Here is a 16,413-nt window from a genome sequence, read left to right as displayed (position 1 = left end):
CTCTGGTGTTGTCAACACTAACGTCTGACACATACTATATATTTATTTCATGTACGTCTATGATCAACAGCCCTTTCAGGGTTAGCGAGGAAGGTCGGCACACAATATGTCGCTCGACCTGCGTTTTTAGTAGTTTAAAAAATTATTAACCAAACTCATCTATTTCGAGTGGTGGGATGGACCAACCCGCAACCCATATTTAAGGTTTGTCCCGTCATTTTTTCGGGTTAGTTGGGAAATTACCAACTCAAACCACTTGTTTTATAAAATGGGATGAGCTAACCTGATAAATATAGATCATTTTGACAACTTTAATTATGATAAACTGTGAAGAAACCAAACTAAAACTACATTTCCAAATATTTTTCCTCATATATACTTTTGCAAACAAGATTCTAAGCAAAACGAACAATGGCCAAGTATCGAGATAATCAAGATTATAAGTTTAAGCGTGTTTAGTTGAAGCTAAAGCATAAAATGGCGTATTTAATTTTTAATACATTTTAATTATCTCGAATCAGGTAGTAGTTCTATGTAAGACGAAGTGCATAAAAATTTCAGATTGGAAAAATATTTATTATCCCGATATTTAAGTATAAAAATCATTATAAAATTTTTAATATTTTATTTTATTCAGTTAATATTAAATTCCAGTATCACCAATATGAAAAAAAAAAAAAGCCAATGAAGTATTCATATTTTTTCAATAATTTGTTCCAAATTCAAAGTTTTTATATCAGATGAACTACAAATAATCGACTTCCGTCCATTTGCATTATTGAAAACAAAAACGTCACACAGAAGAAATGAATCTTCATCACCAACAAACACGAGTGTTTCACTTACTTTGATTCTCCATACACTGACTACTAACACATACCCCAATGAAACGAGCAAAAGGAGTTGGATCATATGGCGAGCACAAGCCCTGGGACGGCTTTCCCGACCCAGTCAGGAAGATTGCTCTCCCATAAGGACGTGCAACTCAGCGGCACGGCGCCGGTCGGTGCATTCGTGTTCCCGAACCGGGTGACTGTGAGCGAGGTGTTGAAGTACTCCCTCACTTGGGTGATTATCCCATCGGCCACGGTCCAAGCGTGAACCCACGCAATGGAGCGGGACTGGTCGAACCCTTCTGCCAGGACGGTGGGGCCGAAGGCGGAGAGGCGGTGCGGCGAGAACCGGAACTGAGAGTCATGTTCCCCGGTGAGGAGGCGCATCAAGAACTGGTATGACGGCGGGCCATGGAACCACCACTCGAGGTCGGGGGCGAGGATCTTCTGGACTGCCTCCGTGTCGCAGGTCTTCAAGGCGGCATAGAGGGCGGCGACCACTGCTTGGTTTCTAGAATCCTCCGGAGTTTCTTGATTCGACGCCAGTTCACTTCCTATGGAGAACGTGAGAGAGAGGAAGGTGCATGAGAAGGATTTGGGAGTTGAACCGATTATATAGAGAAATTGAAGGGTGTTTTGGGTAATCATACCTGCAAACTGCAAAATTCTGTGATAAATGTTATAGATTAAAAATGGATTCACAAAATATATTTGAAATGTTTAAATTATTTGGAAAAAAAATCAAAAATATTTTTAGAATAATTTTATCATTTCAAATACACTTTGTAACTTAATATGTAACCCTAAATGTACACGTATCATGATCCAAATTCTATTATGTTTTGGAGTAAGTTTCTTGTAAGACGGTCTCACGAATTTTTATCTGTGAGACGTGTCAACATTACCGATATTCACAATAAAAAATAATACTCTTAGCATAAAAAATAATATTTTTTCACGGATCACCCAAATAAGAGATTCGCTTACGAAATTGATCCATGAAACCGTCTCACAAGAGTTTTTGTGTAAGTTTTGATATTTAATTAAAAAAATTTGAGAAAGAAATAAAAAAGTTGCATTTGTATTGGTGAGATTAGTTTTGACAGAATACTGATATTAAATATTTTAAAAATCTGTTGATTTTATTTATATATAATGGTAACTGATACTTATGTGTTGATTGAATTTGTAAGATGTGTGCGTTTTGGATTTATTTTTCAAAATGTTTTAAATTAAATTTATGCCTCCAAATCGTATCATTCCATTCAAGTGTTATCAAAGTTAATTCAAAATAATAACTGCATATAAATATGTAAATTGACATAGAATTTTTTTTCTTGAAAAAAAAAACAAATTAAAACACACACACACACTCTTTTTGTTTACAAAAGTTTGAAGTTGTCCACAACTGAATTATGTTTTTAATGGATGATGATCCATCAATCTCAGTCACACTGAAAATGTAAAGTCGATGGAATTATAAATTTAGCGCACCACCCAGAGTTTGAAAACAAACAAAAAAATGGATGCTGTTTGTAAGCTATTTGTATTAGTTTTATGTTAAAACTTTTGTAAGACGATCTCACAGATTAATTTTGTAGGTCAAATCTTTTATTTGGGTCATTCATGAAAAATTATTACTTTTTATGCTAAGAATATTACTTTTTATTATGAATATCGGTAGGATTGATCTGTCTCACAGATAAAGATTCGTGAGACCGTCTCACAAAAGACTTACTCGTAGTTTTAATGTGTGATGTGGAACATTTGTAATATTTGCCGAACATTTTGAAAGTAGATGGCGGTGATAGATCACTCTATATGACTTTTACACGCTTTTTTCGGTATTCAGTGTATACATCAAATACCTTAATTCAATCAGTAATTTTTTTTAAAAAAAAAAACATATATCTTAGTTCATTCTATAATTCATATACCATTTGTAACAATATGTATAATGTACATGTGAATGTATACGTGTACATGTTGTGTCATATAATAGTCTCATTTCTTATATTGTTTTTTTTAGAGTTAGATCAATTAACATATAAATGATTGATCTCTAATGTTAAAATAAATAATTATTATTATAATTTTTAAAAAAATGTTTTTAATTATATATAACGACCTTTTTTACTTAAGGGTTGGAAAAGAATGTCCACTAAGTCAAATTGGCTTGGGCATGTATAATAATTTTTTAAGGAGTAGTTAGCAAAATAACTTTAATTAAACATTTTTTAAAAATTATTTTTCATGTATATTTTAAAACACTCAAATATACTTGGAGATGATATTTTTAAAAAAAATGAAATTTGACTAAAATTATTCCCTCAAATATCTGAGTAGAGTTATTTTGGTTACTATAATATATAATTATATTATGAATTATCGTTAGATAGATTAATTGTGTAGCAGAGATATATTGGATCTTTTTAAAATTTAATAAATTATCAATAAGTAAAATAATAACATCTTTATTATTATAACGTATAAATATTACTAACGTATAAATATGTAATAAATTATCAATAAGTAAAATAATCATTTTAGTACGGATATTTTGGAATTTTAAAAATCTGACTCACCATAACACCATAATTAATTATTCTACACCTCTCATCCTTATGACGTAGTGTGTGTGTGTGTATATATATATATATATATATATATATATATATATATATATATATATATATATATATGAGAGACAAGAATAACATTTTTAATTTGTTATCAGTCAATTTATATTCTTAGGCTGCGTTTGGTTTGAAGGATAAAATAATGAAATGATTAGGAGAGAAATGATAAAAAGAATGATTGAACTAGAAATATAATATATAATGATAAAATAATATTATGTTTGGTATGATGATAAGAATGTGATAATTAATAATGTTTTGCTGAATTGACAAAATTGCCCTTTCATTTGTGCGTCGACGGTGGGCTGTCGGTGGTGGCGGCCGGTTGGTCGGAAGCGGCGGCGGCGGTCGGCTGGAAGAGGCGGTGGTCGGCCGGAAGGGCGGCAGGGGTTGGCGGTGGTTTGTCGGTGGAAGGAAGTGGTGGTGAGTTTGGATTTAGGAGAAGGGTAAAATTGAAAAAATATGATGGATTAAGAGTAATAATCTTAGGGGTAAGGAGGTATTATTTTAACCTACCTAATATAACATAATCATTCATAGGAGAGATTGACTTTGTTAAATAAAAAATGTACCAAACAAGTGATTAGGTGTGTTAAAAAAAAATAAACCTACCTAATCAAGGCAATCAAACACTGCCTTAGTGTATTAACTTGTATTTTTTTTCAATTTATTCATTTTTCACTTGAATGCTGGCATGGTACCGAGAATTACAGACATGACACAAAAAAATTCTGACGTATCGCTAGATATTGCTGGCGTGTCCGATTATACGTTAACATTCCGATAAAATGACTAAAATCGAAAAAAATATATGTTAATAAAATAAAATAATAAATTAACTAATAACAAGAGAAATAAAAAAAAAATGCACGTTACAAGATTAAAAAAAATGTTATTATTCCTAAATATACAAAGGTTGAACAAACGAGTTCATAAATAAATAGAAAAATAATATTTCTTTTTTAAAAGGGTAAATTGCAAAAGTATTATTTATGTCAGCCTATATTCGAGTGAAAAATCGACGAACTAAAAAGTAAAATTGTAGGACTTTTTAATTTTATTATCTTATCTAAATCCATCACCATGAACAATTCGAGATAGTTTGTGCTAAATAAAAGACTCAATAATCGACACACCTTTTACAACTACTTTAGACACGATGACTCATTGGGAATTGAGAAACATTTTATAAGCATTTGTGAGAATTTATTTAATTCGTTAATAATACGTCAGCTAAAATATGCACAGTGTGTGTCACTAAATTGGTGAATGCATATACTTACATACACACACATACATATGAAAGTAAATATCTTATGAGACGGTTTCACGAATTTTTATTAATGAGAACGAAAATCATGCTCATATTACAATAAAAAATAATATTTTTAGCATAAAAAGTCATGATTCTCATGATTGATCTAAATAGAATATCTATCTCATAAAATCTACCGATGATATTATTTCACATGAGTTTTTGTGATCGTATAAATATTTTATATATTATATTATATCCTAGAATTTCTATAATGTATGGGTAACAATTGTGCTAACTCAGCTTAAATAAATTCTAGAATGTATATACTAAAATCTCTATAAATTAATATTCAATATATTAATAAATTTTTTAAAATAATATTTTTTCGGTCCTCACTAGAGCCGATTGGAGGCAAAAACTTGTGTGAGACTGTCATCGTATTTTGTGATACGGGTCTTTATTTGGGTAATCCATGAAAAAGTATCACTTCTTATGCTAAGAGTATTACTTTTTATTGTTAATATCGGTAGGATTGATCCGTCTCCCCACATGAGACCCACTCTTTGTTAAATTACTAATTGCAATAAATTAATAAGATAATAATCTTTCGGAAAACTCTCATATAAATATTTGGACAAAAACTTGTGTGAGACGGTCTCACGTGTCGTATTTTGTGAGAAAGATCTCTTATTTGAATCATCAATGAAAAAATATTATTTTTTATGTTAAGATTATTACTTTTTATTGTGAATATCGGTAAAATTATCTCATCTAACAAATAAAGATTTCATGAAAACGTCTCACCAGAGACCTATTCAAATATTTGAACTCATCAATACATAAATTGATAATTATCTACAAACATAATTAAGACAATTTAGTAAAATATGTTATATTGTTGTTAGTTTTTCTTGAAATTTAAGTCTTGTAATTTAATTTATATTTTAGTGAATTTTATTTGGTTATTCAATATAACAATTAATATTTAATTACTTGAGCCCAGTTGTAATAGTCTTAGGCCTATGATCTTGGGCATATGGGTTAGCATTCGGTCGGTTTGGTTACTGACCGAACTGAATTAGCGATAACCGAACCAAATCGAAATATTTAGTCATAATCGAACCGACCGAATTAATTTTCATAATCGATGAAAATCGAACCGAATTAAATCGGTTAATTCTGTGATTTAAATTTAATTTTATATGTAATTTTTCTTGAACACTACAATCTACACAAATGCATAAAAACATAAAATCACACACATTACAAATGTATAATTTTTATTTGAACACAATTAATACATATTATATCGATTTTAAAATTAAAAAATATATAAAAATTGATAAATAATAAAAATTTATTAAATAATAATATTTATTATATCGGTTAACCGATTTCAAAATTTTGAAAACCGTAACCGAACCGAATTAACCGGTATAACCGTTTTTTTAAATTTGAAAACCGAATTTCCGTATTGGCTCAGTTCGGTCGGTTTATTCGGTTTAACCGAAATCTTGCTCACCCCTACTTGGGCATAGTTTGGTGCATGAGATAAGGGAGGGATTGATAAATAATCATATTTATCCCATGTTTGGTACCTTTTTAAAAAACCAATGATAATATAATGGGCCTTTGATAAATAATTTTTTAGAATAATAAAATGTCCCTTCTATTATGTGTGATAATTTTAATTTAATGATAAACTACATTACAAATGACTTAATTGTCCTCAAATTATAAATGATTTTTATAAATATATGCTAGTATGTAGAAATTAAAATCAAATAAATATTTTTATTTATTTTTATATATTATATAATATAATAATAATATAAATGAATTCGAGATAATTATATAAATAATTTTTATAAATATCAATAAAAATATTAATATCATTTGATTAACTTTAAAAATTGATATTTGACTTGACTCACAAAATTAAGGGTTCAATTATCATATTATATAATATATAAAATTAGGTAAAAATAAATAAATCATGCATGCACTATCGGCGCATGAACAGATAAAAAATATGAACTCAAGCAACAACTTTGAAATTATAAAATTTATTATGATAAGGTTAATTTTGTCATTACACTTTAATATATAAATTTAATCACTCTTATTAAAATCATAACAAAACATTAAATATAATATCCTACATCTTATTTAACTTTAACTTATGTTTAATTATATTATATATCACATGTTTATCCCATCATGTGTACCAAACTATGCCTTGGTATATGGGTTCGAGCATTCGATGACTCGGGTCAGGCGTACTACGATACAAGTTACGTCGGATTTATTGAGATGTCATATATAATTAGTTATAAAATATAATATAAATAATTTTTGTAATAAAAAAATAGTAAAAATTAATTTTTATTTCAATGCCATTAATTCAAGTGAATCTATCACATTTTTCTGTAAGTTGATATATATATATATATATTGATGATTTAATTGTTAATATTTGATCATATCATTAATCATAGATGAATAAATACTCCAGATTAAACACAGAATAATCCGATACATGTATTTACTTGTGCATGTGAATGAATATTCATGCAAGTAATGGAAAATTCTAAAATTAGTAATACAGGTTGGCATATATAATTCTGGTGTGCTAAATTGTTATTATTTTCATATATTTATTATATTCAGACATAGTGATTATATGACGTTAAGATACTGGTGAATATTTGGGTGGAGTAATTCGATCCTGAACTGACCCAAATCTCAGTGGAAAAATATTGGATAATTTTATGGATGTGTATTCGTTAAAGAGATTTGCTGATTTTTTTTTTTTTTTTAAATAATAGACTTTTGTGGAGTTTATTAGTTATTAACAACAACCAGATGTTTGATCTAAACCCGACCCAAATCCAAATCTGGCTCGTGTTCATTCCTACCCGCCTGATATATATTAACAATATCTATAGTCATGTTTCCATTATTTCGAAAATCAGATTAAATATGTAAAAATAAAAACTAATTTATTGTTAAAAAACCAAATTTCTATTAACTAGAGACCCAAAGTCTTATACTATTTTTGGAATTTTCCAGAATATAAAATATGATGTTAAAGTATCATTAAGAGTTAGGCAAAAACTTGTGTGAGACAGATGTCTTATTTAGATCATCCATAAAAAAATATTAAAGTAAAAGTATTACTTTTATTGTGAATATCGATAGAGTTAACCCGTCTCACAGATAAAGATTCGTGAAATCGTCTCATAAGAGACATACTCTAAACGTTAACCAAAAAAAAAAAAACCCTAATCGTTCAATAATTCACTATAAAATCCTTGTTTCCGTTTGGTGCTTTATTTGGGGGCTTATATTTTATAATAAGAATCTTTGCAATAATAGCTTTTAAAATTGTGATTTATTGATTTACATGCCCAATGTACATGTCATGTTTCAATTATTACCTTTTTATAGCAACATTATTTCCTCCAAATTAGGCCAAGAACGTCAATGGCATTATCTTTTTTTTTTTTTTTTTAATCTAGAACTAATGGTGTAAACGAACAGTTCGGTTCTTGAACTTCTTTTGTCTATTCAAAAAGTTAACTTATATTCGAAAGTACTGAATTCGAGTCGAAGTTGAAAATATTATAATTTTCTTCAATTTGATGTCTCATTTTGGGGGCTTATATTTTATAACAAAAACCTCTGCCATAATAGCTTTAAACGAATGTAATTCATTGATTTAAATGTCCAATGTAAATGTCAGGTTTCAGTTATTACCTTTTTATAGCAACATTATTTCCATCAAACACAGGATGAGGACGTCTATGACACTATTATTTTTTTGAGTGAGTCTCACGTGAGACCGTCTCACGGATCATAATCTGTGAGATAGGTCAACCCTACCCATATTCACAATAAAATGTAATACTATTAGCATAAAAAGTAATATTTTTTCATGGGTGATCCAATTAAGAGATCCGTCTCACGAATACGACCCGTGAGACCGTCTCACACAAGTTTTTGCCTATTTTTTTTTACCATTTTATCTAGAATTTGTTTCGATGAGAAATTATTTTGTTCAATAATCCGTGAGTCACTCGTTCGTTTTAATGTTTATTAATATAATATTATTATATATTAAATAAATATTTTTGATAGTTGGTTTCAAGTAATTCACGGATATGCTCAAGTATTTTAAGTCGAGCTCGAACTTGAGACTTAATTCAAACTAAATTAGAGCCAAATATATTAAATTTTGTGAACTTCAAATTGAATCGAGCTTGAATCTGAGCCTTAAAATTAGTGATAGTAAGCTCGATTCAATTTGTTTAAACTTATGTCTAGAACTCGATAGACATAGAGATATCACATGGTATTAATCCGAAAGGAAATTGGGTCGAATGTATTGTGGAAAACTGCCCTAGTACATATTTCTTTGTTCAAATGAATCAATCCCGATAATGTTGCTACAGAAAGGTTGTTCCATTTAAATTTCCTCTAATAATATGTCAATTTTATTTTTATTTTTTTTGGCTCGATCTCTAATAATCTGTCAATTTTATTTTTATTTTTGGCAATTTTGGTCATTTTTCTACGGAAAGTAGTATAGATGTTCATTACAGGCATGACGTCAATCACTATTGACGTGTTTAATGTAATGTCTATACTTACCATAGAACGAGCTAAAATTACAAAACAAAAGACTTAATTTGCAAAAAATAATTAAAATATATTACAAAAATACAGTTCTCACATCATATATGATAGATATAGTATGAATGTATTAATTTTCTATAATTTTTTTTTTTAAAAAAAAAATCGAAGACACAAACATAATTAATAAATATAATAAAAAAATATGTTTCATAATTACGAACTAATAAATATCAAAATTGATTTGTTATGATAAAAAAATATTATATCAAGATGATAATTTTAAAATAAAAATAGAAGACAAAATTCAAGAATGAGACTTGGTTTTGGTGACCTTTTTCTAATTAATTTATTGTTTTTCAAGGAGTTAAAAAGGGCATGTTAAACTCTACCCTGTCGATTTAACGAGGGGGTAAAACTATATAATAATTAAAAAAGCTCAAATAAAAAAATATCGAATAATAAAAATCGCAAAATCAATGAAAATAAATAAAAAAAACTATTTTAAAAAAATATTGGTTTCACGTTCATACATATTTATTTATTTATTATGTAAATAAAATGTGAGTAGATACAAAAATGTATATTCTAGAATATTAATTACGGCTAGACGATTTCTCAAAGGACAAATTAACAATCGATGGGTCGAATTTAATGATATTATTATCCAATATAATAATTAATAAATAATAAAAAAAATAGATATGTGAAATGTATCCCATTATCGATACCACGACCTAAAAGCTTTCTGTGACAAGGTTTGAGTGCACAAAGTTATGGTCCAACGTCTAAGCTGGACAACAACTCCTTTGTTTTTATTACAAGGAAATTTCGATGCAATTTCCTTTAAAGTAGATTCTTCTAGAGCCAATAAACAAAGGAAAAGCATGTTGATAGATGTATTTTAATGTTACATAAGTTATTTCAATTTTGAAATGTTGAAAACACGACTCAATGATTTTGTTGGGTCAAGCGTGCGTGTGCGTGATGGAGAGTAATATTAGGACGAATGACATCTTGAAAAGTTCTCGTGTGTCGAACTACTGAAGTTGTGTTGTTTGATCTAATTGATTAGGTGGGCCGTAAATGAGTGACGCCAGATCTTAATGGGTGACATTGTCTGTGCTGGTGAAAAGATCGATAGTAGCAAAATAGTAAGACTGATATTTAAGAGATATGAAACACATCAGCAGATAAATATACACCTCTCCGGATTCATGAACCTATTACCACTCAAATAGGTGCAATTTGTATTGCTATGAGTATAAGGAAAAAAAAGTTGCGCCTATCAAACTACTGACGTTGTGTTGTTTGATCTAGTTGATTAGGTGGACCGTAAATGAGTAATGCCAGATCTTAATGGGTAACATTGCCTCTGCTGGGGAAAAGATCGATAGTAGCAAAATAGTAAGACTGATATCTAAGAGATATGAGACACATCAGCAGATAAACATACACTTACCTATTACCACTCAAATAGGTGCAATCTGTGTTGCTATGAGTATAAGGAAAAAAAAAGTTGCGCCTTAACTGACATTAATAACTTTTGTCTTAATGATAAGCGCTTCATCATATCATATATATTTGGTTGTTAATTTCTTATTCGCTTGGAATGTATTTTAAAGTCACATAAATTAATATTAAAATGAGAACTTGACATGGATTTTAAGAAAATAAATATACCAAAAACTTCTACTCACGACATGTATTATGTTCTTCTTTCGGGAGTCGACTCGAGAGTCTCATTCGAATTATTTTCCAAATGTAAAGGTTACTAAATACAAATTTTTTCAAAAGTTATTAATACTACAAATTATGTTACTCAAGCATCCAAATAATGTATAATTTTTTTTTTTGAAGTGTATATAGTGTAAAATGGAGCACAAATAAGCAACTATGACCTAATGATAGGTATACATGATAAAAATCAATAATAAACTCGGTCTGTTGTCTCGCATCGATTAAATTAAGTCATTGAGAGTTATATACATGGATCTTAATAATACTCTCCTTTGAAATAACTTTTGAAGTTGAGTTAGACTCACTGTTATATGTTTGACAGCTCTATGAGTCACCTGATAATCTGTTATAAATTTCATACTCTATTTGTTCATTCTTGAGCGTGAGAGTGGATGTTAGATATCTCAAATAATTCGGATTAAGTAATTGAGAGTTGCATGTATGGACTTACAATCCTCCCCTTGAACTAGCTTTTGAGATTAAATAATATCTAAGTTTCAATCTTAACAATCTCAATTTTAAATTAATCTTCCATTTATTATTGGTACATCTAATGAAGTATATACGTAACACAATTAATGAGTTTTACCCACAAAATATAAAAAAATTCATCGATATAGATAAATCAACAGGAAAAAGTTAAAGGCAATAGATATAACTTAAACCGATTCATATACCTGGTATCATAAGCTTCTTCAACTTTAACAAAAGGGCAATTTTGCTTTATATTATTTTAACATTTTTTTAAGAATATATTATTTCAAACTTTTAGAAACTCTATTTTGATGATCTCTCCAAAGCTAAAATTCATAGCGGATTTTTTATATTTTAGAGGATGCTGTAAATAATGAAAGATGTTATATATATAAAAAAACTTTTTGACAACTTATAAGCTATTGGGAAAAAAAATGGTCCAATTAACTCTGATTTCGAGTTTTGGTTTATTAAGTTTTAAAATTTTGGTTTTAATACATCAAATTTTATTTTTTGGTTATCTTGATCCAATTGTTAACGTAAAATTAGACAAGTTAGACATTTCCGGTGACACTTCAATATTTTTCGACGTTATGTCGATATTTTCTGACATCATACCAGTATTTTCTGATGTCACTAATATTATGGTGAAACAAAAATAAAATAAAAATCAAAGGTAATACATTAAATCAAACTTTGAAAAATTAGTGGATGAAATCCAAAATAAGAAAGAGTGGGTCTCATGTGAGACCGTCTCACGGATCTTAATCTGTGAGACGGATCAACCCTACCCATATTCACAATAAAAAGTAATACTCTTAGCATAAAAAGTAATACTTTTTCATGGATGACCCAAATAAGAGATCCGTCTCACAAATATGACCCGTGAGACCGTCTCACACAAGTTTTTGCCAATAAGAAAAGTTAGTTTATTAAAAATTTTGTGGTCACTAAAAAATGGATCAACTCATTTATTAAAATAAGATCTTATTTTAACGTTTTCCAACTAAAGATATCCCCACAAATTTTATTTATCTCGATATGATATCACGAAATTGAATGAAACCAAAATATGTCAAAAATATTTATTCGCGCGATTTTTCATAGTATCAAGTCTGTTCTTGATAGTCTAATTTTAATTTGGTTATCTGGCGTATATATATTTTTATGTTAATTTTAATTGAAATAAGTGATTTTTTTTTTTTTTTGAAAGGTAAGCTTGTAATTATATTAAGATAAATCGTTCATTACAAACTCGACCAACCAATGAGGAAAATCGCCATTCAACCAAACAAAGGATGAAGGAGATGACAGAGAAAACTTAGCCAAATTATGAGCAACTATATTAGACAATCTAGGCTCATAAATTATTCCAGAGATAAACGGAGCTTGAACCAGAATTTTGATATCAGACGCACATGCTCCAACATAACCCAGATCATCTTGTACGGCATTGACTGCTTGCACTGCCAGCACAGAATCAGAAACGACCAGAAAATCTCGAAAATTCATCTCATAGACCAATTTAACTCCTTCACGAATAGCCAGTAACTCACCATGGGCAACAGACAGAGGTTGAGAAATCTGCTTGCCAAATGCTAGCAACAATCTCCCTTGACAATCTCGAAGGACACCCGCTATGCTATATTGACTGGAAATATCATTAACACAAGCATCAACATTGAGTTTAAAGGTACCTGCATCTGGTGCCATCCATCTCCTGTCATCCCTTGTACTATGACCAGAAACCGAATGTTGATCAATAGCCTTAGCTTTCTGAAATTCTGTAAGAAGGGATAAGCTCCAAGAGACGTCCCCTGCCATCCTGGGTCTGCTATCATCATGGATCAGATTTTGTCTTTCTTTCCAGATTGCCCAAGTTTGAATAGCAAACTTTTCAAACTCAGGCTTTGATAGTTTCTCCCTCATCAACAGACAAAAATTAATAGTGCTGCTCCTTTTTCCCAAACGGATGACATGATAGAGATCAGACTTTTTCCAAATTGCCTTAGATGTGTAGCAAAAAAATAAAGAGTGGCATGTTGTGTCTTGTGTATTGAAGGAATGGATTAAAGTTATTAGAGACTAGATCCACATCCCAAGATCCGTCCTTAATCAAGGTGTCCACAGTGGAGTCATTACGATTTATCCCCTCCATCACCCCTAAATTCGAGCCCACACCTGGTATCCATTTGTCATCAAAAGTTTTTATTGACTTACCATCACCAACCCTCCAAAACAGCCCCCTCTCAAGAAGCCCTTTACTCCATATAATTGATCTCCAAATATAAGATGGGTTACTACCCAAACCCGCCTCCATCACATCACCATGTTTAAAGTACCTCCCTTTAAGTAGACGAGAGGCTAAGGAATCTGGGAATCTAATCAATCTCCAAACTTGCTTCGCAAGAAGCGCCCGGTTAAAATCCTCCATTCTCCTGAAACCCATACCTCCCTGTACTTTAGGCCTGCATAGAGAGTCCCACGACTTCCAGTGTATTTTTCTCTTCCCACTATCCATTCCCCACCAGAAGTTGGCACATTCCCTCTCAATATCAGAACAAATAGCCTTAGGAATTCGGAAGCAACTCATTGCATATGTTGGTATAGCCTGTATAATAGATTTAATCAAAGTATCTTTGCCCCCGCTAGAGAAATATTTATGTCCCCATCCCTGAATCCTCCGAACAACTCTTTCCACAAGATACTGGAACTGTAAACGCTTGCTATGCAGAGATACAGTGGGTAGGCCCAAGTAGATCTCATGCCTCTGAACAATAGGAATCGTGAGGCAAGATTTAATTGTCTCCATTACCATCGGATGGGTATTGGGGCTAAAAGAGAGAGCCGAATTTTCATAGTTGATCATCTGGCCCGAAGCTCGTTCATGGAGGTATAAACATTCCTTAACCCGAGCCCCATCCTCCATTGTGGCTCTGAAGAAAATAAGGCTGTCATCTGCAAAAAAGAGATGAGAAACTACCGGACAAGTTGGATCAATCCTAACTCCTCGAATCAGCCCCCTAGACTCGTAAGAGGTGAAGAGTCTAGATAGTCCATGAGCGCATAAAACGAACAGGTAAGGTGATAGAGGGTCACCCTGCCGAAGTCCACGGGTAGGAGTGATAGGTCCAACAACTTCTTGATTAATCCGGAAGAAATATCTCACTGTCCGCACACACCTCATTATCTTATCAATCCACTCCGTAGCAAAACCCAATCTAGTCATCAACGCCTGTAAGAAATCCCATTCCACTCGATCGTACGCCTTGCTCATATCAAGTTTAAGCGCTGCATAACCAACCCGACCTGATTTTCTTGTACGCATCCAATGAATAACTTCATACCCCACGATGATATTATCTGAGATCATCCTGCCCGGTACAAAAGCACTCTGAAATTCGTCAATCAGTTTTGCCATAACAGGTCTAAGACGATTAGTAAGGGCACGAGACACGATCTTGTAACAGACGTTACAAAGGCTTATTGGTCTGAATTCTTTCATAAGCACCGGATTAGATGTTTTTGGTATCAAAGTTACTATAGTATCATTCAACTGATCAACAGGAGCCCCGTCATTAAGAATATGGAGTACTGCACCTGTAACATCATCACCTACAATATTCCAAAATTTTTTGTAAAATAGAGGAGACATACCATCAATACCTGGTGCTTTGTCTTGGTGCATATCGAATAGAGCTTTTCGGACCTCCAAGGCCGTAAATGGAGCACAAAGGGCTGAGTTCATAAGTTCATCCACGACCGGAGATAAGGTGTTTAAGACAGGATTCATTTCCGCAGCAGTAGGTGAACTAGATGTGAATAGGTTGCTGAAATAATCGAGTACAATATCTGCCATTCCTTTACTATCTGAACACCAATCTCCATGAGAAGAAACCAATCCATTGATGGTATTCTGTGCCCGGCGCCTCGATGCAGAGATGTGGAAATAACGAGAATTCCTATCACCATCCTTAAGCCATAATGCTCTAATACGTTGCTTCCAGTACATCTCATCTTGGGTAGCAAGTTTTTCGACTTCAGTTTCAAGTTCCTGAATCTGTGCAATGGATGACCTCCAATTCCAGCTTTGTCGAAGGGTATGTAATTTCGATCGCTTGTCCAGAAGCAGCTTGGGGATGCACTTAAATCGGTCATTAGCCCAGTTTCGAAGCGCATTCTGGCAACTCAAAATGTGGCCCTGTAATGTTCCTGATCCTGTATCTGCTCCCCAGCCGGCTTCAACTACCTCACCACAATCTTCCTCACAAAGCCAATATTTCTCAAATCGAAAAGTAACCCGCTTCTTCCAAACCGATTCCAGAGACTGAGAATGGATCCCATTCAGATGTAGGCAAAGGGGGCGGTGATCCGAATGATAGAAGTTAAGTGATAAAACTTGTGCGGCCGGATAAAGTAATCTCCAGCTAAGATTTCCCACGTATCTATCAAGCCGCTCAAAAATAATGTTGTCCAGTGATCGTCTATTCACCCAAGTAAATAAATCCCCATGGCAGTGCAGGTTTTGGAGATCACAAAGTTCAAGAGTATCCCGAAATGCTTGCATTCTGTGAGAGGCTCTTCTCAAACCTCCCAACTTTTCACTGTCAAAGCAAATCTCGTTGAAGTCACCACCTACTAACCATGGTAAATCAAGAAATTCATGCAAACCTTTGAGATGCAAAAGGAGGTCCCAGGAAAAATGTCGGAGGGCAGCATCAGGCTGCCCATAGAAACCTGTAAATCTCCAATTTCTATCATCAGCGGTTATAACACAATCTATATGTCCAATAGAAAAGGACTTAATGGAGACATCAATGGGGTCCTTCCAGAG

The 16,413-nt window shown here is 31.9% G+C and overlaps 2 protein-coding genes across 2 annotated transcripts; both read right to left on the bottom strand.

Annotated features, from left to right (window-relative positions):
- Positions 1-746: 746 nt before the first annotated feature.
- LOC140807572 (wound-induced protein 1-like) lies at positions 747-1,403 on the bottom strand. Its single transcript, XM_073164487.1, has one exon. It carries the CDS (start codon positions 1,218-1,220, stop codon positions 909-911), a length of 312 nt encoding a protein of 103 aa, XP_073020588.1. The 5' UTR covers positions 1,221-1,403; the 3' UTR covers positions 747-908.
- An 11,406-nt stretch (positions 1,404-12,809) lies between these two features.
- Positions 12,810-13,508, bottom strand: LOC140806853 (uncharacterized). The gene has a single exon (XM_073163373.1). It carries the CDS (start codon positions 13,506-13,508, stop codon positions 12,810-12,812), a length of 699 nt encoding a protein of 232 aa, XP_073019474.1.
- Positions 13,509-16,413: the final 2,905 nt, after the last annotated feature.

This window comes from Primulina eburnea, chromosome 12 (genome assembly GCF_022965805.1).
Source record: "Primulina eburnea isolate SZY01 chromosome 12, ASM2296580v1, whole genome shotgun sequence".
Classification (NCBI taxonomy): Eukaryota; Viridiplantae; Streptophyta; class Magnoliopsida; order Lamiales; family Gesneriaceae; genus Primulina; species Primulina eburnea.
The sequence above is the reverse complement of the archived record's forward strand: the minus strand, read 5'-3'. Positions and strand labels throughout refer to the sequence as shown.